The sequence below is a fragment of the Natator depressus genome, chromosome 7 (assembly GCF_965152275.1).
Source record: "Natator depressus isolate rNatDep1 chromosome 7, rNatDep2.hap1, whole genome shotgun sequence".
In the NCBI taxonomy this organism is placed as follows: domain Eukaryota; kingdom Metazoa; phylum Chordata; order Testudines; family Cheloniidae; genus Natator; species Natator depressus.
The window spans coordinates 124,175,817-124,201,014 of record NC_134240.1 but is presented as its reverse complement, the minus strand read 5'-3'; the positions used below and the strand labels follow the sequence as shown (position 1 = coordinate 124,201,014).

The window sequence follows — 25,198 nt, the reverse complement described above, 5'->3', positions numbered from 1 at the left end:
TGTTAAACTATCTGTTTGACCTTGTATTTAGCTGTGACACTCTGAGTACCTTTCCCAGACCTCAAGAAGAGCTCTGTGTAGCTCAAAAGCTTGTCTCTCTCACCAACAGAAGTTGGTCCAGAAAAAAAGATATTACCTTGCACTGCTTGTCTCTTTACTGCTTAACGGTAATACTATGCAGAGCAGTGCTAGTTAACAAATCCTCCTCAGTTCTCTGAATTGGCTCCATAGATCTCACCCTCCTGACAGGCTCCTCTGGATCCAATCTTGTTGGATCCATAGAGGAATGGCTCCTAGCTCTACACTGAAAGCTTAAATCAGAGCCTGGCTCCATAATGAGATTCTGTCCTGGTATGTCCTCCTCTCTCAGATTGGCAATTTGTAATAAGGCCGACACCGAGGAGGGCTGCAAATTTTTCCTCAGTACCGCAGCTGAGTCTCTCTGAAATGGGACAGCTCTGGAAACAGTCTGTCACTGATCCAGACCTTTTTTCAGATCCTGATGGCTCTCTTGGATATCATGCCTGACATAGAAGCTGAATCTCACTTCTTCCCTGCAGAGCTGGCTGGAGGCAGAGGTGGGGCTGAAGCCGGTCTCTGAAAACAAGCTGCCACTGTCAGTGCTTCCTGCAATAAAATTGCCTGGAGCAGGTTTTGTCTCTCTTTGCCCTTGTGATAAATGATGAGAAGTTTGGACATTTAGAGGGAGAATGCCCTTCCCCCAAACATGCCAAACATCTGGGATATGTGCCCAATGCTAGGAATATACCTGGGCAGCACCAGATGCATCTTTTGAATCCAGGCTTTCTTAGCCTTCTGATCTGTCATGTTATCCTTTATGTAACTCTGTGAACGCATATACCAACTAACCTATACAAACTGCCTATTCACTTATAGGATCTGAAAGGATCCTATAGCAACAATGTAACCATCCAGCTGGCCACAGCTGAAGACAATAAGGCAACAGAGTACCATGCTCCTTTTAAACCCTTGCCCTAGAACGTTTGGAATTCGTGGGGGAGGGAAAGAAGGGGAACGAGCAAGGGAGGCGCATGGATGCTCCAATGGCTACTTCTAGTAGAATTTTACCGTTCAGGCTGCTCTGGTCAGAGCATTCCCATGAGTGGGAATATGCAGAGGATACTCAAAGGAAGAACTCACCCTTGCCCTTCCACAGCCCTGAAGTTTTGGGTCACTGATATTCTCCCCCTCAAAACACACACTTATTACATTGTCCTTACTGGAGAGGAGTTTTGGGGATTACCTCAACAAGCTTCTGTTGTTCTGAGTCAACCAAACAACCTCACCACACCTCCCACGTTACACTATAGCCACTTGGTGTGAGAGTGGGCCTCTCCAGCACTAGCTCACAGACAGATTTAATATTTCCTAGCTTTGTCCTCCAGCCTTAGAGCCTAAGGGGTTGGAAAAGGTCACTGACCCTTCAGGGCAATTCCCATCCCCAACTGCCAGGGCACAGGTCAAGTAGCACCTGGAAAGGACACCAGCAGCTTTGCTCAGAACAAGGGAAATACAGCACTGCCTCCTATCCTCTCGTTACATAACATGCATGGGACAAAAATATTGACCCTGATCTCTTCCCTCCCCTCCCCCAGAGACCATGCAAGAGCAGGACACCAACCCCCTCCAACCTTGCACAAGACCAGGGCACTGAGCCCACCTCTCCCTACCTTGAGGACCTACCTGAGACCAAACCATGGACCCCAATACTCCACAGGACCCATATAAGACTGGGACATTGACCCCGATCCCTCAGGGTCCACGTGCTCTCATGGTACTAACCAGATCTCCTCACCCAAGGACTCAAATGAAGTCAGGGCACTAACCCCAGCCTTTGCAAGGATCCATGTGAGACTAGGGCACTGACCCAGAACTGCAGTGTGAACCGCTGCTGCAGAGAGTTTCCAGAGACACTGGTCACTTTCAGCTGGACAGAGACATTCTGGATTCCATGGGTCCCATTGAACTCTATTTCATAGATCACCTGCAAGTCCAACACACAGGACAGTCAGAGAAAGGACAAGGACCTGGGGTCTTAACTCCAGCCCTGCACTGCCTCAATGATGGTGAAAGGGTGGTTCAGGTACCTCAGAAACAACATTGTGACAGGTGTTGCCATCCATCTGGGGAGCTCCAGGCTGTGTGACAGGAGTGATTCTCACCTGGAGGCAGCAAAAATAAAAAAATCAGTTAATCCAGTAAAGAGTGGAGTGTGCCCATCCATCCCTGATGTGGAGGTTACTTACCGTAACTGGAGGTTCTTCGAGATATGTGGTCCCTATCTGTATTACCATGGGCCAGAGTCCGGAAATTCTTCAAAAGGAGTATTCATTGACCTGCGCAGTAGCTCCCCTTTTACTCCTGACTGAGGGTATAAGAGTCAATGCAAGTCAACGCTTCTCCAGTTCCTCTTCTTATTGCAAATCCAACAGGATCTGAAGCAGATGGGGAGGGAGGGCAAGTAGTGGAATACAGCTAGGGCCCACACATCTCAAAGAACCTCCAGTAACACTAAGTAACCTCCACTTCTTTTTCAAGTGATGGTACCTATGTGTATTCCACACCTGGGTGATTGGCAAGCAGTGTTCAGGCTGCAGGAGGGTGCGAGGAAGCTGGCAGCAATGATGTTTGCAATACTGCCATTCCTACCACTGCATCCACAGCTGATGCCTCACCTAGAGCGTAGTGTGTTGCAAACATGTGGACAGAACTCCAAGTTGCTGCCCTGTCCTGCAGTGGGACATCAGATGGGGATGCTATATAGGCAGGAATTCTTGCTATTTTGTAGCACTCTAAAGATGCATCCCAAAACCCACTTAGAAATTCTCTGGGAGCATATGGCTTGCCTACACAATCTTTCTGCCATGGCAGTAAAAAATCTCCGAGATTTTTAATGGATTTGCTTCTTTGAAAATAGAACACCAGGGTGCACTGGCTGTCAAGGGAGTGAATCTCTTCTCTTCGGAGGAAGCATGGGGTTTTGGGAAAAATACAAGTAAGTGTATTGCTTGATAGATGTGAAACTCAGAATCAATCTTGGGGAGAAATCTGGAGCATACCAAAGGGAAAATTTCTCTTGTGAAACACTGTACAGGGAGGGTCTGCAATGATGGCTCCTGGCTCACTGACCCTCCTGGCTGAAGTGATGGTCACGAAGAACGCCACCTTCATGGACAGGTGGGTCATGGCACATGTTGCCACAGGTTTGAAGGGTGGTCCTGTGAGTGTCGATAGGACAAGGTTAAGGTCCCATTGAGGCATAAGTTTAAGGATTGGTGGGAAGGTCCTGATCAAGACCTTCATAAATCATAACATCCTTTCACTGGTGCTAGGTGTACCTGCAGCAAACTAAGAGCTAGACCTGAATTCTTCAAGAACAGGAGAGAGTCCAGGACAGCCACAATGCCCATAGTATCTAGCAAATGTTGGTGGAGTCATGCCCATGCCAAAAAGTGCCTCCATTTGGGTTAGGCAGCTGGTTCTAGCAGAATCCTTTCTACTTTGGTTAAGGATTTTCTGAATGGGGGCAGAGCATAAGCATTCTATTTCCGAAGCCCATCCAAACACCAGGCCATGAAGTGGAATGAGCCCAGGTTGGGGTGGTTGATTTTCCCCCTATGCTGGATTAGGAGATCCAGAAATGGATGGTCCTGATAAATGGGTGGGTGGACATGGTTAGAAGTTCCATGAACCATGAGAATGATACTCATGTACTATGAGAAATGCAGTGACAAAGTCAATATCAATTTTCTCTGTAACTTGTGGGAGTGGGGGGTGGATAGGAGGACCTCAGGCCATCCATCCAAGACAGCAGGGGAGCAGCACCCTGGGAGTTGCAACTTATGGCTCCCCTAAAACAACATAGGGGAAGCTTTCTGTTCATCTATGATGCAAAGAGGTCCCATAGTGAGCACCTCATTGTGTAAATATCATGGTTAGGATGGAGTCATGAATCTCCCATTCACGATCTGCAGAGAATCTTCTGCTTAGCTTGTCTGCAAGGGCATTGTGAATACTCGGAAGGTATACAGCCTGCATTGTGATGTGGTGCCTAACACACCAATACCAAAGTATGACAGCTTCCGGACAGAGGGGATGAGATCTTGCTCCTCCCTGTTTATTTATATAAACTACCGCAGTGATATTGTCCAGCATGAGGGGAAGGAAGGCCTTGCACACAAGGCAGACCACACTCAGTTCCAGTAAGTTTATATGTAGCCTGGCCTCTTGTGGGGTCCAGGTACCCTGAGCAGTGTAGATGTCCAGATGAGTGGCCCTCATCCCAGAAGGGAGACGTCTGTAACAAGGGTGGTCCTAGGCGCAGGAAGGCTGAAAGAAGTCCCCACTGTGACCTTTTCCAGATTCGACCACGAAACAAGAGAGGAGATAACTCTGGTGGGAACAGTAACCTGGAGTCGATGTGGTCCCTGGTCGGTTGGTAAATCAAGCGGAGCCAAGTTTGCAGACACCATAAGTGGAGCCTGGCAAATGGCACCATGTAGATGCAAGCTACCATGTGGCCTAACACAGAGAGACCTGTGCACCATCATTTCCAACTACTCATAACAAGGTTTTATCAATAAGTTAAAGAGGTAATAGGTGAGAAAATTATTCTTGTGTATAAAAGAAGAAAATGGGCAAATGCCTTTTGTAAATTAAAAAATTGATTTAAAAAACGTGTACTACAGATAAGACTTTGTACTTGTGATTGTTGTTTGTAGTCATTATCCTTGGACTTCATGTGTTCCTAGAGCCTCCAAATCTGAGAAAAGCTCCAGAGGTGATTTCACTCTCTTGATCTAGAAACTGTAGCATAAGAATGGCCACACTGGATCAGACCAAAGGTCCATCTAGCCCAGTATCCTGTCTTCCACCAGTGGCCACTGCCAGGTGCCCCAGAGGGAATGAACAGAACAGGTAATCAAATGATCCATCCCCTGTCACCCATTCCCAGCTTCTGGCAAACAGAGGCTAGGGACACCATCCCTGCCCATCTCGTTTAATAGCCATTGATGGCCCTATCCTCCATGAATTTATTAGTTCTTTTTTGAACCCTGTTTTAGTCTTGGCCCTTTTCCACTTTCCACACACCAGAAAGAGAGTCAAGCAACTTCTGAATTAGAAACACACAGGGATTGAAAATATTACTAGAGATTGGCTGAAGTTGAGAGAACAAGTTTTCCCCAACTCCTCAATATGGGGCTGATGTCTGGAGTTCAGATAATATTCAAATGCAGAACAAAGACCCCAAGGTATTGATGCTAGCCTTTGGGGAAAAAACAAACAAACAAACACTGGGTGGGTTTTCATAGATTCCAAGATTAGAAGGGACCAACCACTGTGACCATCTAGTATGATCTCTGTTATAACATAGGCCCCAGAATTTACCTGAAATAATTCCTGTTTATACTAGAGAATCTTTTAGAAAAAGGTCCAATCTTGATTTTAAAAATTACCAGAGATGGAGAATACAGCACAACCTTTGGTAAGTTGCTCCTACTGTTGATTACTTTTACTTAAAATTTAGGGCTATCAAGTGATTAAAAATGTAATCATGATTAATTGCACGATTAATCGCATTGTTAAACAATAATAAAATACCATTTGTTTAAATATTTGTGAATGTTTTCTACATTTTCAAATATATTGATTTCAATTACAACACAGAATACAAAGTGTACACTGCTCACTTATATATATATATATATATATATATATATATATATATATATATATTACAAATATTTGCACTGTAAAAACAAAATAGTATTTTTCAATTTACCTAATACAAATACTGTAGTGCAATCTCTTCATCATGAAAGTTGAACTTACAGGCGTAGAATTATGTACAAAAACTGCATTCAAAAATAAAAGAATGTAAAACTTTCGAGCCTACAAGTCCACTCAGTCCTACTTCTTGTTCAGCCAATTGCTCAGACAAACAAGTTTGGTTACAATTTGCAGGAGATAATGCTGCCCGCTTCTTGTTTACAATGTCACCTGAAAGTGAGAACAGGAGTTTGCATGGTACTTTTGTAGCCGGTGTTGCCAGGTATTTGCGTGCCAGATATGCTAAACGTTCATATGCCCCTTCATGCTTCGGCCACCATTCCAGAGAACGTTTCCATGCTGATGATGGATTCTGCTTGATAACAATCAAAAGCAGAGCGGACCGATGCATGTTCATTTTCATCATTTGAGTTAGATGCCACCAGCAGAAGGTTGATTTTCTTTTTTGGTCGTTCGGGTTCTGTAGTTTCCGCATAGGAGTGTTCCTCTTTTAAGACTTCTGAAAGTATGCTCCACACCTTGTCCCTCTCAGATTTTGGATGGCACTTCAGATTCTTTAACCTTGGGTTGAGTGCTGTAGCTATTTTTAGAAATCTCACATTGGTATTTCTTTGCATTTTGTCACATCTGCTGTGAAAATATTCTTAAAATGAACATGTGCTCGATCATCATCCGAGACTGCTATCACATGAAAATATATGGCAGAATGCGGGTAAAACAGAACAGGAGACAAACAATTCGCCCACAAGGAGTTCAGTCACAAATTTAATTAATGCATTATTTTTTTAACGAGCATCATCAGCATGGAAGCATGTCCTCTGGAATGGTGGCCGAAGCATGAAGGGGCATATGAATGTTTCGCATATCTGGCACGCAAATACCTTGTAATTCTGGCTACAAAAGTGCCATGCGAACACTTGTTCTCCCTTTCAGGTGACATTATAAATAAGAAGCAGGCAGCAGTATCTCCCATAAATGTAAACAAACTTGTTTGTCTGAGCAACTGACTGAACAAGAAGTAGAACTGAGAGGATTTGTAGGATCTAAAATTTTACACTATTTTGTTTTTGAGTGCCGTTATGTAACAAAAAACCAAAAAAATCTACATTTGCAAGTTACACTGTCATGATAAAGAGATTGCACTACAGTACTTATATTAGGTGAACTGAAAAATACTATTACTTTTGTTTATCATTTCCATAGTGCAAATATTTGTAATAAAAAGTAATATAAAGCTAGCACTGTATACTTTGTATTGCATTCCAACAGAAATCAATATATTTGAAAATGTAGAAAAACATCCGAAATATTTTATTAAATTTCAATTGGTATTCTATTGTTTAACAGTGTGATTAATCACGATTAATTTTTTGAGTTAATCACATGTGTTAACTGCGATTAATCAACAGCCCTATTAATTTTGTATGCCTATTTCCAGTTTGAATTTCTCAAGCTTCAACTTGTATACCTTTGTCTGCTAGATTGGAGAGTTCATTATTAAATATCTGTCCCCTCCTACGTATTTACAGACTGATCAAGTCACCCCTTTAACCTTCTCTTTGTTAATCTAAATAGATTGAGCTCCTTGAGTTTCACTATAGAAACCAGTGACGAATCCATGGTGATGTCATACATTTCACTTTAAATAAATAAAAGGCTACAGGAAGTTTATCTCTGAAGTCTGTGAGCCTGGAGTAGTTATTAAAGTCATATTTCACTAACAAAGGTTGGTAGTTAAATGACATAAAATTGCAGACCTGTGGAGGAGAAGACCTTTCTTACCAGGAGGTCTAGTCTCTTAGAGCCCTTATCTGCCAGGGTGAATTTCTGATAGTGCAACCAAACTCTGTCTGCAGTCACCTGTGTCACCACCAAATTGAATATACCCTCCAGTGTTACATAAGTAACAGCCTAGGGTCTTTGGCAGAGCTCGCTCCATTGGTTCTGAATGAGACATGACATCTCACCCAACCTGGACCGTCTCAGGGAGGAAACACGTTTCTTATTGACTGTTCTCTGCATGGTTCTGTCCTTGTGCACATCAGAGTGCTCTGTACTTTCATGGGGAGCCCTGGAGGAAGAGCCCTTGGGCTTCAGTGTTAGAGGCTCCGCTTCAAGGCACATGCTTCGAGGGCACTGCTGGTTGGTTGAGGCCAACATACAGGGGTTTTTCCTGGGCCTGGATCAGAGCGGGGCCTCATAGCCTCCTCCATCAGGTACTTTCTTAGGCAAAGCCCCCGTGCCTCTCAAGTTCTGGGTGGTAGGATTGACAGACACTGAACTTTGCAGAGATACGTGCTGCACTCAGACAGGACAAGCACTGTTGATGTTCATCATTGATGGAGAAGAAGCATGGGCAGGAGACGCAGTTCTTGAATCCCGGGACTCTGGGCATAGTCCCGGAACCAGGGATGGTTTCCCTCAACTGGGGAGGAAAAAACTACTCTAAACTTATTAGAAAATTAAACTACTAAGCTATGATATAAACTACTTAAAAATATTTTCTACTTTACAGGTTATAGTGAAGGAGGACATGACTCCAACTCAGGCTATGCGGAGGTAAGAAGAAACTGGAGAGGCATCGACCCGCCCTGCCTCAGATATCCTTGGTCGGGAGCACAAGGGGAGCTAATGCACGTGCAGATCAACGGACACTGCTTTTGAAGAATTTCCAGACTGAGACACGCATGTGTATCCATGTGTGAAAAACACATAGGGATCATCACTTGAAGAAGAATTGGGGCCTTCCCCTGCCTCCTCTTTCCAAACCACTTCCAAGTCTGAGTCCCTTCCCTTCTCAACCACATCTCTGTCTGTGACCTGCCCCTCCACTCCCAATCTATCCCAGAACCAGGGCCTGCTCTCTACTCCTTCTCTGCCCATCCCAGGCCAAAGATCTTCTACTCACTCACACACACACCACCTTAGAGTATACCCCATCTCATATCTGAAACCTTCCCCATATTCCTTTTCCGGAGACAGTGTGGCTTTCTCCTCCAAAACCTTGTCTCAGACACAGAACTTTTCCATTCCCCCAAAGTGCTTGACTCAAGCAGCTCACTCTGCATGCCTCAGATTCAGAATTCCCTTCATCTCAGATGCAGGAATTATTTTCACTGGCAGAGTCTCACCTGCATGAGCTGGACAACGGTCATATTAACTGGGACCTGGAAAAGAAAAATCAACAGGTGTGTTTTGACTGTAGGTGCCCGGAGTCACTAGGAAATCACACACCAGTTTCTAGATACTGTGGTGATAAGCAGAGCCCTGCCTATTCCAAGGCTGTAGAACTTGCCACCAACTTTGTGCTCTAGAATCTAGAAGTATGGTCTAGTGGATACAGCGCTGGTCTGAGACCTATGTTGTTTTCCTGGTTCTGCTAGTGACCTGCTGTGTGCAAAGCCAAATTAAGGTATTACAGGCCTGTGCCCAGGGCTCCTGTGACTGGCGTCAGATGATTACAGAAGAACCTCAGCTTTCATTTAGGAAAATGTAATTTTCTAGGTCCCATGGTTGTGAAGTAAACCTTGAAAATACAAACCAGGTGTAACTGATGCAGTGACAGCTGTTCTACTCTGCAGACATCCTGAAAAAATAATTCGGAGAGGAGCAAACTGTCTCATCCATTTCAATAGCATATTAATATTTACACCAATATTAATTTTTAATAAATCTTGGAATACCAGGGAAATTCCCAAAGACTAGAACAGCAATAATGGTGTGCCAATATTCAGAAAGGGAAAACAGGGGGATCCTAGTAAAATAGGCCAGCTAGCCCAACATCAACCTCAAGAAAAATAATTGAAAAGCTGATATGAGAGTCAAATCAATAAAATGCTGGGAATATAATTAATGCAGTCAACATGGTTTTATAGAAAACAGCTCTTGACAAACAAACCTGATTTAATTATGTGATGAGATTGCAAGTTTGGTTGATAAAGGAAACTGCATAGATGTAATAGATTTAAACTTTTGTAAAGCACTTGACTGGATATCACACAACATTCTGATTAAAAAATTAGCACTATACAATATCAGTACACCACATATTAAATGGATTAAGAGCTGGTTAGCTCACAGATGTCAAAGCAGTTATCAATAGGGGATGTGTTTCTAGTAGGGTTCTTCAGAATCGGTTGAAACCTGATGCTATTCAATCTCTTCATCAATGACCCAGAAGTAAATATAAAATCACTGCTAATAAAATTTGTAGCTGACACAAAGATTGGTGGAGTGGTAATAATGAGTTGGACAGGGCTGTCATACACAGCGATCTGGATCACTTGGTAAACTGGGCCCTGTCAAACAAAATGTGTTTTAATACAGCTACCTGCAAGGTCATACATCTAGGAACAAAGAATGTAGGTCACTGTTACAGGGTGAGCTGACCTTTTTTGTGGGTTAGACCTCAGCTGCACCTGTGCCACGCTTAGCTTGCCTCCCTAGATGAAGGGGGAGAGTGCTGAAGTCATGTTACAAAGCTGATGCGACTAAACTGGGCCTTCATGGAAGCTAGTGACCTGTGATCAGAGCAAGATCAGAACAGAGACTCCGGAGAGAGTGGCACTGGGAATGGATGCTTCAGCAGGAGTGGGTGGGAGGACTCCAGAAAAAAACAGACCCGGGAGTCAGTGCTCTATAAGGAGAAGGAGGACAGGCTGGGAGAACACAGGAGGAAGACAGGGAAGTTTGGGATGACTGGGCAGACAGCCTGGTTGTGCAGGTTACCCAAGGCTGGGAACCCATAACTGACGATGGATGTGAGTTACCCCTATGCTGCCACCCTGTGAGTTTCCCTTAATCTCCCCTAATATTAAGGAGAGGATGGACAGACTGTTCATACCGCCATCAAGCAAGGTAAGGCAGTGACTCCTCTGAACAAGGGGAGGATGAAGGAACTAAGAGCTCAGGAGGGCCAGAGCTGAGTCCAAGAGAAGTGCAGTGTTGAAAGAGTGTGGTGCAGAAAAGAAAACAGACCCTGGGGAGAAAGGGCTGTGCCTCATGAGACTTTGATGGAAGGTGTGTGTTTGTTTGGTTTGATTTAAAGGGATGATCTTTTTGTGACTTGGCCAGAGAGTTATGTCACCTGCTGAAGACGAAAAACCCATGGGAGATTAAGGGAAAATGAGGCACCAGAGCAAAATTGGGTAGATCCCTGTTACAATCACACTTCTACAATAGCAGACGATACTTTGGAAAACTGTGACACACAAAAGGACTTTGGGAGATGAGGTATAGCTTGACTTTAGTAAGGCTTTTGATACTGTCTCGTATGATCTTCTCATAAACAAACTAGGGAAATACAACCTAGATGGAGCCACCAAGTGGGGGGGAGGGGTCAGTGCTAACGAGGCCAATTAAATTAAGGTGAAAGTGGCCTATTCTCTTGTCAACTGTTCAGAATAGGCCACTTCCATCTTAAGTGAACTGGCCTCATTAGCACTGACCCGCCACTTGGTAAGGCAACTCCCATCTTTTCATGTGCTGTATATATATACTGCTTGCTGTATTTTTCACTCCATGCATCTGATGAAGTGGGTTTTAGCCCATGAAAGCTTATAGATTCATAGATATTAAGGTCAGAAGGGACCCTTATGATCATCTAGTCTGACCTCCTGCACAATGCAGGCCACCGAATCTCACCCACCCACTCCTGCAATAAACCTCTCTCCTATGTCTGAGCTATTGAAGTCCTCAAATCATGGTTTAAAGACTTCAAGGTGCAGAGAATCCTCCAGCAAGTGACCCGTGCCCCATGCTGCAGAGGAAGGCAAAAAACTCCTAGGGCCTCTTCCAATCTGCCCTGGAGGAAAATTTCTTCCCAACCCCAAATATGGCTATCAGCTGAACCCTGAGCATGTGGGCAAGATTCCCCAGCCAAATACCCAGGAAAGAATTCTCTGTAGTAACTCAGATCCCACCCAATCTAACACCCCATCACAGGCCATTGGGCCTATTTACCATGAACAGTTAAAGATCAATTAATTGCCAAAATTATGTTATCCCAAATAAATTTGTTACTCGCTAAGGTGCCACAAGGACTCCTCGTTGTTTTTGCTGATACAGACTAACACGGTTACCACTCTAAATCTAGGTGTTTTGTTTTTTAAAACAATTTTAGTTAAAAACAGTGCAATTATTTGTATGTAGACAAGGCCTAAAAAAATAACAATGGGTGACTTCTACAATTTGCATATAAACTGGTCAAGTATTGCAATAGGACAAGGTTTAGAGAAACAGTCTTGACACCTTAAATGACTGCTTTCTAGAGCACCAGGAGAGGCTATGTTTGATCTGGGACTAACAATCACACAAGTAGTCCAAGGACTAATGTTGAGCCATTAAGTAACACTGGTTTCAATGTAATTAAGCTCAACATTCCAGGAATGGGGGGAGAGGGAAATCACAAGTGCTGTCACTGGATACTATACTTTAGATAATTTTTGTTGTTTTTGACTAGCTTCCTCATTTTAAATTAAGTCAAAAGAAATTAAAATAGTCAGAGTTGGCATGGAGTCTACTTGAGCAAGTCATAATAATAATCTCAAAAACGGCATGCATTCCCCTAAACAAAACAAAACAAAACACAAAAGGCAAGGAAAAAAACCCTGTATAGTTAATGATAAAATACAAGAGGTTATTTGAGTCAAAGAGATATCCTTCAGAAAATGGAAACCCAAACCTAGGGAAGTCAAAATAAAGGAGCAAATGCTGTGGCAGATAAAGCGTCAGATGGAAATTAGGAGGGCTAAAGGAGCAATTTTTGAAGTGCAAATAGTCAAAAACAGAACAGAAACAGTTAGCCAAAGACTCAAAAAGTAATAGAAATTTTTTTTAAAGTACATCAGAAGCAAGAAGCCTGCTAAACAACCAGTGGGGCCACTGAACGATCCAGGTGCTAAAGGAGCACTCAAGGACGATAACGCCATTGCGGAGAAACTAAATTAATTCTTTGCATCTGTCTTCACGGCTGATGATGTGAGGGAGATTCCCAAACCTGAGCCATTCTTTTTAGGTGACAAATCTGAGGAATTGTCCCAGATTGAGATATCATTAGAGGAGGTTTTGGAACAAATTGATAAATTGAACAGTAATAAGTCACCAGGACCAGCTGATATTCACCCAGGATTTCTCAAGGAACTCATATGTGAAATTGCAGAACTATTAACTGTAGTCTGTAACCTATCATTTAAATCCGCTTCTGTACCAGATGACAGGAGGATAGTTAATGTGACGCCAATTTTTTGAGAGAGGCTCCAGAGGTGATCCTGGCATTTACAGGCCTGTAAGCCTGACTTCAGTACCGGGCAAACTGGTTGAAACTATAATAAAGAACAATATTGTCATAAATATAGATGAACATAATTTGTTGAGGAAGAGTCAAATGGTTTTAGTAAAGGGAAATCATGCCTCACCAATCAACTAGAATTCTTTGAGGGGGTCAACAAGCATGTGGACCAATGGGATCCAGTGGATACAGTGTACTTAGATTTTCAGAAAGCCTTTTACAAGGCCCCCCACCAAAAGCTTTTACGCAAAGTAAGCTGCTACGGGATAAGAGGGAAGGTGCTCTCATGGACTGGTAATTGGTTAAAAGATAGGAAACAAAGGGTAGGTATAAATGGCCAGTTTTCAGAATGCAGAGAGGTAAATTGTGGTATGCCCCAGGGGTCTGTTCTGGGACCAGTCCTATTCAACCAATTCATAAATGATCTGGGAAAAGGGGCAAACAGTGAGGTGGCAAAATTTGCGGATGATACAAAATTACTCAAGATAGTTAAGACCCAGGCAGAGCTACAAAAGGATCTCTCAAAACTGGGTGACTGAGCAACAAAATGGCAGATGAAATTTAATGTTTATAAATGCAAAGTAATGCACATCAGATTATGCTTTCCAGAGTATACATATAAAATGATGGGGTCTAAATTAGCTGTTACCACTCAAGAAAGAGATCTTGGAGTCATTGTGGATAGTTCTCTGAAAACATCGACTCAATGTACAGCGGCAGTCAAAAAAGCAAACAGAATGCTGGGAATAATTAAGAAAGGGATAAGATAATAGGACAGAAAATATCATGTTGCTTCTATATAAATCCATGGTATGCCCACATCTTGAATACTGTGTGCAGATGTGGTCACCCCATCACAAAAAAGATATACTGGAATTGGAAAAGGTTCAGAAAAGGGCAACAAAAATTATTAGGGGTATGGAATGGCTTCCGTATGAGGAGAGATTAATTAGACTGTGACTTTTCAGCTTGGAAAAAAGACGGCTAAGGAGAGATATGATTGAGGTCTATAAAATCATGACTGGTGTAGAGAAAGTAGATAAGGACGTGTTATTACCACAAGAACCACAAGAAAATTCTTTAAATATCATTTGTTTCTTCAACACAAAAGATGTGAAAAGATATCTCATTTACCTGAAGAGAGCAGGTGTAAAGAGATGGTGAAGAAACAAATGATTCATTAAATAGCAGCAAATCACGAAGACAGGATGCTCTTGATTCAAGAGTTCTGTAGGAATGTAGAATGGAATGGATGAACTGCTCACAGTAATGAACAATCTTTCATTAAAATCAGCTTCTGTACTGAAAGGGAGGCCAAAGTGATTGGGAGACCCTGGGAATTGCACACAAGTGAGCTCTACTTTAGTAATAGCTAAATTAGCTGAAGAGGCAGTGGCAAAACAGTGCTGAAGTCAGGAGAACAGGATGTCAAGTCACAGTACAGGAAGCTGCTGCGGGTGGGGAAAACGATATACACCTTTAGTATAGTGAAGTCACGGTAATATGAGGCTGCATCCAGGGCAGGATCAGTGGTGCAGCTGCTGCTCAGGTTGCTGAAGGTCCGAGTACAGCTTGTGCTTTTACTCTCCAGAAAACCTGAAAAAAGGGAACAAGAGACACAAAAAACATCAGTAGGAAATGTCATCCTCAATAAAGCTGGAACTGCTACCACCACCGCACTCACCAGCATGATTCCCATCAATACAAAGTCCATTGGCACCCATTCCCACTGGCTGTCTTAGTGTGCTCAGTACAGACGATGCAGCAAAATAGGTCTGGATTGGATCACCAGCCTGAAAAGGAAATGTGGAGAATTTACAAAGTGTTCATGGAACACCAGTACCAAGTGCAAGGGTCTGAATACCATCAATGCAGAAAGGAATTATAGCAAACCATCAGGTCTGCTAGAGTTAAGGTTTAAACCAGCTTCTGTTTAAAGCTTGACTCTTTGAAGTGCTCTAAAACCTGCATGGCTACTTGGATTGCCCTGAATTTGGTGTGCCTCATTTTGGGGGTACAGGGGTAGAGTTAGTGACTCAAACTAATTGGTGATCATTTAACCAAGGGGTTCCCAGAATACCATGCCCAGCCTCACAGGAACAAAGGACACTGGCCTAGGCAGCAACAAAGGATCTGTTGGACTCTCAAGTAAGTCACCCCCCTTCCCTTGGTCAGTTAGGGACTATGATGAGGTAATGATCACCTGACCCTGAAGGGGGGTAGCAAAGCCAAGAGGGAAGAAAGAACATAATAGAAGGGAGAGATGTTTGCCATGCTCTTCCTCTCTCTTCCACCTCCATCTACAGACATCACCACCAAACGACTGAAGCGCTGATCAAAGGGGAGAGCTTGGCTGAAGGGCAACCAGCCAGCCTGTGGTGAGAAGCATCTAAGTTTGTAAGACGAAAAGGAGTACTTGTGGCACCTTAGAGACTAACAAATTTATTTGAGCATAAGCTTTTCTGAGCTACAGCTCACTTCATCGGATGCATCCGATGAAGTGAGCTGTAGCTCACGAAAGCTTATGCTCAAATAAATTTGTTAGTCTCTAAAGTGCCACAAGTACTCCTTTTCTTTTTGCTAATACAGACTAACATGGCTGCTACTCTGAAACCTAAGTTTGTAAGGGCATTGAAACTGTTAAGATCAGCTTAGAATACGTTTTGCTTTTATTTCGTTTGACCAAATCTGACTTGTTGTGCTTTGACTTATAATCACTTAAAATCTACCTTTTGTTGTGAATAAATTTGTTTGTTTATTCTACCTGAAGCAGTGCATTTGGTTTGAAGCATGTCAGAGACTCCCCTTGGGATAACAAGCCTGGAACATATCAATTTCTTTGTTAAATTGATGAACTCATATAAGCTTGCAGCATCCAGTGAGCATAACTGGACACTGCAAGACGGAGGTTCCTAGGGCTGTGTCTGGGACCGGAGATGTTGGCTAGTGTCACTCTATTGCACAATCCAAGCTGGCCAAAAGTGCCCACTCATATAGCTGGGAGCAGTTTACACGCCAGAGGCTGTGCGTGAACATCCCAGGAGTGGGGGTTCTCACAGCAAAGCAAGGTAAGGCTGGCTCCCAGAGTCGAGTATTGGAGTGGCCTAGCAGATCACCAGTCCAGGTAACACCAGGGGAACGCCACAAGGAGAAAGAAAAAGACAGAAAGCATGAACTGGCCTTAATGGAATGGAGGAAACAGAACCCCACACTGTGGGGCTCCACCTCTCCAAAAATCCACAAGTGGGAGCAGTTGTGTCCTGCATACAGCAAGTCTGGGGACATTATTGAATATTTCATCACCTTTGAGAGGCTGGGTATGCTCCATGAGATTCCTGAGGATCAACAGATGACCACTTTGGTTGCAAAATTCTCTGTGAGAGCTCTGGATATATTTAATAAAATGTCAACTGATGATGCTTCAAATTATGGTAAATTTAAGGAATTGGTTTTAAAACAGTTTCAGATTACACCTGAAATTTATAGAGTAAAATTTAGAAGCCTTAAGAGAGGGGCTGGATTGAGTAATGTGGCATATGTAAACCAAATGAAAGATTTACTGGATAAGTGGGTAAGGGGAAAAGGTATTCCAACCTTTAAAGAAATGTCTGATTTGGTGGCTCAGGAACAGTTCCTGAATATGTCTAATGATGATGTAAAACAGTGTTTATGCGATAAAAAGGTAAAAATGGTCGAAGAACTTGCAATTTTTGCTGATGAATTTGAACAATCCCAAGCATCTATTAGGTACAGATCACAGGCAGAGGGGTTTAAGTTTGGTGGGAAGCACGCTTCCCGTTTTACCCCGGGAAGGAGGAGGGTGGATGGGAGGCTGGACGCTATAAAATCATGAATGGTGTGGAGAAAGTGAATAGGGAAGTGTTATTTACCCCTTCACATAGCGCAAGAACCAGGGGTCATCCAATGAAATTAATACGCAGCAAGTTTAAAACAAACATAAGGAAGTATTTCCTTAACACACACTGTTGCCATCAGAAGTTGAGAAGGCCAAAAGTATAACTGTATTGAAAAAGGATTACCTAAATTCATGAAGGCTAGGTCCATCAATGGCTATTAGCCAAATGGTCAGGGACGCAACCCCATACTCTGGGTGTCCCTAAACCTCTGACTGCCAGAAGCTGGGACTGGACAACAAAGAATGGATCACTCCAAATTGCTCAGTTCTGTTCATCTGGCACCAGCCACTGTAGTGGGTTAGATGGAGCAGTGATCTAACTCCGTATGACATTCTTATATCCTCCTTGCTGCCACCAAGAACCCCAGAGAAAAACAATTAGATTTTTGTGAGTGCTCTTCCAACTCACCCGGTAAAAGGCAGAGGAAGATGGCTGGTCTTGTGATGGTGGAATGAATGATGGTCCGCCATACTGTGCCAAGAACACAGAGAAATCTGATCTTTTAACTTTCTGCGGCTGCTGGAAATAGTTCAACTTTGCTAAAGATGGGGAGGGAAAAAACAAACAAATCCTCCATCAAATCACTAGACAATGATTGTGGAAAGGCTAATGTTGTGCCACTATTCTAAAAGGGATGACTTGGGTAAATATAGGCTCGTTAGCCTGACATCAAGGCCAGGCAAAATCAAGGAAAAGCTGATATGCAATTAGTAAAGGACGGTAGTATATTTAATACCAATCAACATGATTTCAGGGAAAATATGTTGTGTCAAACAAATTTTATCTTTTTTTTTATTATAATACGAGTATGGTTGATAAAGGCAACCGTGACATAATAGGCTTAGACTTCTGTAAAGCATTTGACTTAGTCCCACGTGACATTCTGATTTTAGTGAAAATTAGCACTATACAAACCAATGTAGCCCATATTAAGTTAATTTAAAACTGATTAAATGATAAATCTCTAAGTAATTGTAAGTGAGGATGTGATCGGGCAGTCTGCTCCTCAAAGGCAGTAGCACAGTATTAGTCGTTAGCTCACCCCACGATGTGGTTTGGCCCTTCAGTGGTTCAAAAGGTCCAATATAAGGACCAAATGGGGTGTGGGGAGGAAACAGTCCTGGGAATGAGCAGTTCTTGGGAGGAAATCCTGCCACTGTATCCTTAAAGGGCCATGATCCTTGCAGAGAGGGAAGGGCAAGGCTCCACTCTCCTCCCAACCAACGAGGAATGAGCTGGGAGAAGGCAACCAGCATAAATAACACTCCCTCCGTCCTCACAGCAGGGCAACAGATGCCTGGGGACACTGTAGGGCAGTGGTGGGCAACCTGCGGTCCATCAGGGTAATCCGCTGGCGGGCCACGAGACAGTTTGTTTACATTGACCGTCCACAGGCACAGTTGCCCATAACTCCCAGTGGCTGAGGTTTGTCCTTCCCAGCCAATGGGAGCTGCGGGAAGCAGCATGGACTGCAAGGACGTGCTGGCTGCCGCTTCCCGCAGCTCCCATTGGCCGGGAATGGCGAACTGCAGCCACTGGGAGCTGCAGGCAAGAATTTTTAATGAATCTGTAAACTCAGGGGTTGTACCGTATGACTGGAGAATTGTTAACATAGTTCCTATTTTTAAGAAAGGGAAAAAAATGTGATCCAGGTAACTACAGGCCTGTTAGTTTGACATCTGTAGTATGCAAGGTCTTGGAAAAAATTTTGAAGGAGAAAGTAGTTAAGGACATTGAGGTCAATGGTAATTGGGACAAAATACAACATGGTTTTACAAAAGGTACATCGTGCCAAATCAACCTGATCTCCTTCTTTGAGAAGGTAACAGATTTTTTAGACAAAGGAAATGCAGTGGATCTAATTTACCTCGATTTCAGTAAGGCATTTGATATGGTTCCACATGGGGAATTATTAGCTAAATTGGAAAAGATGGGGATAAATATGAAAATTGAAAGGTGGATAAGGAACTGGTTAAAGGGGAGACTACAACGGGTCACACTGCAAGGTGAACTGTCAGGCTGGAAGGAGGTTACCAGTGGAGTTCCTCAGGGATTGGTTTTGGGACCAATCTTATTTAATCTTTCTATTACTGACCTTGGCACAAAAAGTGGGAATATGCTAATAAAGTTTGCGGATGACACAAAGCTGGGAGGTATTGCCAATACAGAGAAAGACTGGGATATCATACAGGAAGATCTGGATGACCTTGTAAACTGGAGTAAAAGTAATAGGATGAAATTTAACAGTGAAAAGTGCAAGGTCATGCATTTAGGGATTAATAACAAGAAGTTCTGTTGTAAGCTCGAGGCGCATCACTTGGAAGAAACAGAGGAGGAGAAGGACCTCGGAGTATTGGTTGATCACAGGATGACTATGAGCTGCCAATGTGATATGGCCGTGAAAAAAGCTAATGAGGTCTTGGGATGTATCAGGCAAGGTATTTCCACTAGAGATAACGAGGTGTTAGTACCGTTATACAAGGCACTGGTGAGACCTCATCTAGAATATTGTGTGCAGTTCTGGCCTCCCTTGTTTAAAAAGGGTGAATTCAAACTGGAACAGGTACAGAGGGCTACTAGGATGATCCGAGGAATGGAAAACTTGTCTTACGAAAGGAGACTCAGAGAGCTTGGCTTGCTTAGCCTAACCAAAAGAAGGCTGAGAGGAGATATGATTGCTCTCTATAAATATATCAGAGGGATAAATACCATGGAGGGAGAGGAATTATTTAAGCTCAGTACCAATGTGGACACAAGAACAAATGGATATAAACTGGCCATCAGGAAGTTTAGATCTGAAATTAGACGAAGGTTTCTAACCATCAGAGGAGTGAAGTTCTGGAACAGCCTTCTGAGGGGAGCAGTGGGGGCAAAAGACATATCTGGCTTCAAGACTAAGCTTGATAAGTTTATGGAGGGGATGGTATGATGGGATAGCCTCATTTTGGCAATTAATTGATCTTTGACTATTAGCAGTAAATATGCCCAGTAGCCTGTGATGGAATGTTATATGGCGTGGGATCTGAGTTACTACAGAGAATTCTTTCCTGGGTGTCTGGCTGGTGAGCTTTGCCCACATTCTCAGGGTTTAGCGGATAGCCATATTTGGGGTTGGGAAGGAATTTTCCTCCACGGCAGATTGGCAAAGGCCCTGGGGTTTTTTCGCCTTCTTCTGCAGTGTGGGGCACGGGTCACTTGCTGGAGGATTCTCTGCACCTTGAAGTCTTTAAGCCACGATTTGAGGACTTCGGTAGCTCAGACATAGGTTAGGGATTTGTTACAGGAGTGAGTGGGTGAGATTCTGTGGCCTGCATTGTGCAGGAAGTCAGACTAGACGATCATAATGGTACTTTCTGACCTTAAAGTCTATGATTCTATGATTCGTAAACAAACTGTCTTGTGGCTCGCCAGCGGATTACCCTGATGGGCCGCGTGTGACCCAGTATGGCCGTTCTTATGTTCTTATCCAAGAAAAGGTTAAGAAGCAGTTTTATCATGGCTTACCAGTACCTACATTGGGAGAGATTTCTGAGAGACGACTCTTTAATCTAGCAGAATACATAACAAGATCCAATGGCTCGAAACTGAAACTATACAAATTCAGACCAGAAATAAGGTGCAAATTTTAAACTGTGAGTTATTAGCCATTGGAATAATTTAACTAGGGATGTGGTGGAATCTACATCACTTTAAGGTTTTGTGTCTTTAAATCAAGACTGGTTTCAGAGTAACAGCCGTGTTAGTCTGTATTCGCAAAAAGAAAAGGAGTACTTGTGGCACCTTAGAGACTAACCAATTTATATGAGCATAAGCTTTCGTGAGCTACAGTTGTAGCTCACGAAAGCTTATGCTCATATAAATTGGTTAGTCTCTAAGGTGCCACAAGTACTCCTTTTCTTTTTTTTAAATCAAGACTGATTGTCTTTCTAAAAATATAGGCTGTACCCCAACAGAAATTAGGGGTTTGATGCAGGAATTACTGGGTAAAGTTCTCTAGCCTGTTATGCCAGAGGTCAAATTACAAGATTATACTTCTGGCCTTAAAATCTACGAATATTTGAGGGTTTTTTAAAACCATCGAATTCCCTTCTAAAAGCAGGATCTTCTCAGAAAGGACTGTACTGTACAGGTGTCAGGACAGAACATGTGAGTTCTAGGCCAAAATTTCCAAAAGTGGCCAGTACCAGACGCTTCAAAGGCAGGGGAAAGAAACATCAAAGTGAACAATTACACAGGGCATTGGAGCGGAGCCCAGAGCTGGAGCACGGAGCAGCTCCGGAGCAGTGGAGCTGCAGGTTTTTGCCTGGAGCTGGAGCAGAGCACAGTTCCAAAGCCCTGCAATTACAGAGTAACATACCCCAAGGGTAACCTACCCACCCCCCCTAAGCAATTGTCTTTTGCACTGAAAAGACGAGGGTTTATATCCCTTACATTTTTTCTTATATGATACAATTCTGGATGTTCTCCACTATATAAACATCTAATACTTTTTAAAATCCTTCTAGGCCCTTGGGCTCAGCAATATCTTGTAGGACTGAATGAATGAACCCCGAAGCAAGGGAGGCAACTCAAACCCAGGCTCCCTTGAAAGTGTTGTCTGCCTGCCCTACAGCAAAGTGGGGAGTAGAAGATGTGGAGCGGTATCACTCAACTTTACCAATTCTTGTTTCTTTGTCTCTTTTCAGTTCACCAACTTTGGCCGAGTGGGCTGAAAGCATGACTGTTTCTTACGCATCTGTTTGACCTTTCAAAAATACAGCCCTCTCCCATCCCCAAGATGTAAATAAAAACAGTAGTGATAAAATCTTGGAAAACCATCCAGGGTCAAGAAAAGTGAGGTTGGTGTATGTTATGCTAGAGATCAGACTCGATGACCACAGTGATCCTTTCTGGCCTTAGAATTTGAAAGGAGAGGCTCTAAGATTAGAGCAGAAAGAAGTCTTTAGAGAGGACAATGGTGGTATCTGTACTCCTGGGGGAATACTGCACCACTGCACAAACTGTAGCCAATGATTTTAGTTATTATTCATTTATTGTGTAATGTTAAGATGAATCAATATGTTATGCATATTCACTGTACGTTAACTAGAATGAATTTGTAGGATTATAAAAAAGTGTAAGATTGATCAGTATTTAGAGGAACCAAATATTAGATATGAGTAAGAAAAGTTGAAACACAAGAACCTGTAGGCTGAGGCTTGCAAGAATTTAGCTTAGCTATTTTAGGCCTTGGAGACAAGAAATGATGACATAAGTGACCGGAAAATAACCCGATGCCCTAAAATTATGGGAAAAGTGGTACCAAGTGGTAATATTGCACAAAATTACCCAGAAGATTAATATTAGATCATAAAAATATTGTAAAGGCGCATCTGTCTGACTTGTACCTTAACCACAGGATACATGTTGTGCATCAGTGCTAATGAGAATAAAGGGAACGTACATAGCCTATAGAAAATTGGGGTCTCTTAAGTTTCCAGGGGACACAGACCAATAAGAGAAAAGAGGGTTGACACTTTTATGGACATGCGCAGAATGTAGGTATAGACAGAATCACATCATAAAAAGGGGATGCCCAGAATGGGAAAATTGAGCTTCCTATGGAAGATTCCAGCAGGAACCATCCCTCTACTGATGATCAAGCCATTAGCGACCCATCAGACCCTAACACTATTGTTAAGGATGGGAGTATAACTATATTTGTAACTTGTGCATAGGTCTGTATAGAATTTCTATACGTTTGGGTAATCATAACTTTAATTGTAACTTTAATAAAACTTGTAAAACAGATTAGACCTTGTACTTGTGAATGTATGTGTGATCACTACCCGTGGTCTTTATGTGTTCCCAGGGACTCTAAATCTGAAGCAAGTAGCAGAGCTGACATTCACTCTGTTAAGCTTGAAACTGTAGCCATCAGAGCCAAACCTATGGTGGTGGAATACCAGATTACAAAATTCACTTAAAATAAAAGGCTACAAAACGCAGAATTTATGTCCCCCGCAGATTCCCCCTCCCACCCACAGAATAATTGATTCAGATGGGTAGACAAAGTGAAGCTGCGAGTGGGGTCATGCTGCAGTTACATGTTTCATTCACCAAGGGCTGATTTGGCACCAGAAGAGAGGGTAGCTCGCTCACTGGCCAGAGAAGCCAGCTGTGGAGAGAGAGGGGGCAGAGGCTGCCTTCCTCACAACGCCCTGCCTGCTTGCATACCAGGTGAGAAGGCACAGGATATGGGCAGGATGGATGGAGCGGGGCACACGGTGCTGTTGGGGGGTCACACAGACTGGGGTTCAGAAGAGCTAGTGGGGGGGACAGACTGAGGTGGGGGAACAGGAGCTAGTGGTGTGATAACATTGAGACAGGCTGAATGGGAGTGCAGGGACACAAGAGGACAGAGGCAGCTATGCCTAGCTGAATAGGGAGTGGGGATGCAGGGACACACTGGGCCAGGGGAAGCCATACCTGGCTGGGTGAGGATGCAGAACACAGGGGAACAGGGGAAAATGAGGGTGCAGGGCCACATGGGGACAGGGGAAAATGTGCCTGATTGAACAGGAGAGGCTAGGGGTCTGGCACGGTTTGCATGGGGGAGGCTCCCCAAGTCCCTAACAATTCCTCCCACCACAAAAAAAACTGTTCCACAATTCTCCCACCCACACCCCTCCAGGTTCACTCCCAGGTTCCTTCCCAGCAATTACTTCCCTTTCCCTTAGCTCCACCATTACCTCTGACTCCCTTGAGCCTTTGCACTGCTTCTGAGGGGTGCGGGAAATATGCTCCTGTATTGTAGTTTAAATGAATTATTATTCAAAGTTCTCTATTAATGTGCCTAGTAAGAAATTTATTTGTCAAAAAACATTTCCTGAATCTTTTTTGTTGTCTGTATTGTTACAGACATACTTGCTGACAGGTATTTTGAAATAAATCACCAAAATGACTGAAACTGGTGTGATTATATTGTGTTATTTTGACAAAATATGCAGAATTTTAAAATACTGTGCACAGAATTTTTAATTTTTTGGCACAGAATTTCCCCAGGAGTATATCTGAGACACTAACCATTATGTGCTATTCTATGTATAGTGAAATAACTGAGGTATCTCAAATATGATTGGTAGACACTTATTTTTGGCCAAGCAAAGCAAGGTCCAATGCTCAACCCAATGGCATTTTCTGTGTGGGTCACTGCACCTTTGCTTGGTGGAATTATTCATGTTTCAGCCATCATCACTGCAGCCCAGGTTCAGCAACAGGCTGTATGACATGCAAGGATTTCGGAAATCTGTTTCCTTTTGATGATAAAAAGCCACAAAACACCATTTTCTCAAGAAGGAGCAGTAGAGACTATTCCAAGGGGAAGGAAGATGGTCTTCAAGTTAAGGCACAAAACAGAGAATAAGGAAATCTGAGCTCTGTTCTTGCCTCTGCCACAGACTTTGTCTGATCTTGAGCAAGTGCCTCCGGACAAAATTTTCCAAAACACTCTGATCATGGGTACCTCTGTTTCTCAGTACCCAACTTAAGACCTCGATGGTCTGATTTTAAGAAGTGCTGAGTGCCTTCACCTCCATTAAATTGGAGATGCATATTTTGTTTTGTTTTTTTAAATCAGACCCCATGCATCACAAGATCATAGAATCATAGAAGATTGGGGTTGGAAGAGACCTCAGAAGGTATCTAGTCCAACCCCCTGCTCAAAGCAGGACCAACCCCAACTAAATCATCCCAGCCAGGGCTTTGTCATGCCAGGCCTTAAAAACCTCTAAGGAAGGAGATTCCACCACCTCCGTCGGTACCCATTCCAGTGCTTCACCACCCTCCTAGTGAAATAATGTTTCTTAATATCCAACCTAGACCTCCCCCACTCCAACTTGGGACCATTGCCTCTTGTTCTATCATCTGCCACCACTGAGAACAGCCTAGCTCCATCCTCTTTGGAAACCCTGTTCAGGTAGTTGAAGGCTGCTATCAAATCCCCCCCTCACTCTTCTCTTCTGCAGACTAAACAAGCCCCTTTCCCTCAGCCTCTCCTCGTAAGTCAAGTACCCCAGCCCCCTGATCATTTTTGTTGCCCTCCGCTGGACTCTCTCCAATTTGTTCACATCCTTTCTGTAGTGGGGGGCCCAAAACTGGACACAATACTCCAGATGTGGCCTCACCCGTGCTGAATAGAGGG

The 25,198-nt window shown here is 43.2% G+C and overlaps 1 protein-coding gene across 2 annotated transcripts in view; it reads right to left on the bottom strand.

Annotated features, from left to right (window-relative positions):
* Positions 1–25,198, bottom strand: part of TCTN3 (tectonic family member 3) — a 67,040-nt gene that overhangs the window by 34,749 nt on the left and 7,093 nt on the right. For both annotated transcript variants that reach the window (XM_074959574.1, XM_074959575.1), the window contains exons 4-9: positions 17,425–17,555; positions 14,784–14,892; positions 14,577–14,695; positions 8,943–8,978; positions 2,109–2,183; positions 1,889–2,005 (exon numbers count right to left, since the gene is read on the bottom strand). In XM_074959574.1, coding sequence (XP_074815675.1) covers positions 1,889–2,005; positions 2,109–2,183; positions 8,943–8,978; positions 14,577–14,695; positions 14,784–14,892; positions 17,425–17,555 — 587 coding nt within the window. The remainder of the gene's footprint in view (positions 1–1,888; positions 2,006–2,108; positions 2,184–8,942; positions 8,979–14,576; positions 14,696–14,783; positions 14,893–17,424; positions 17,556–25,198) is intronic.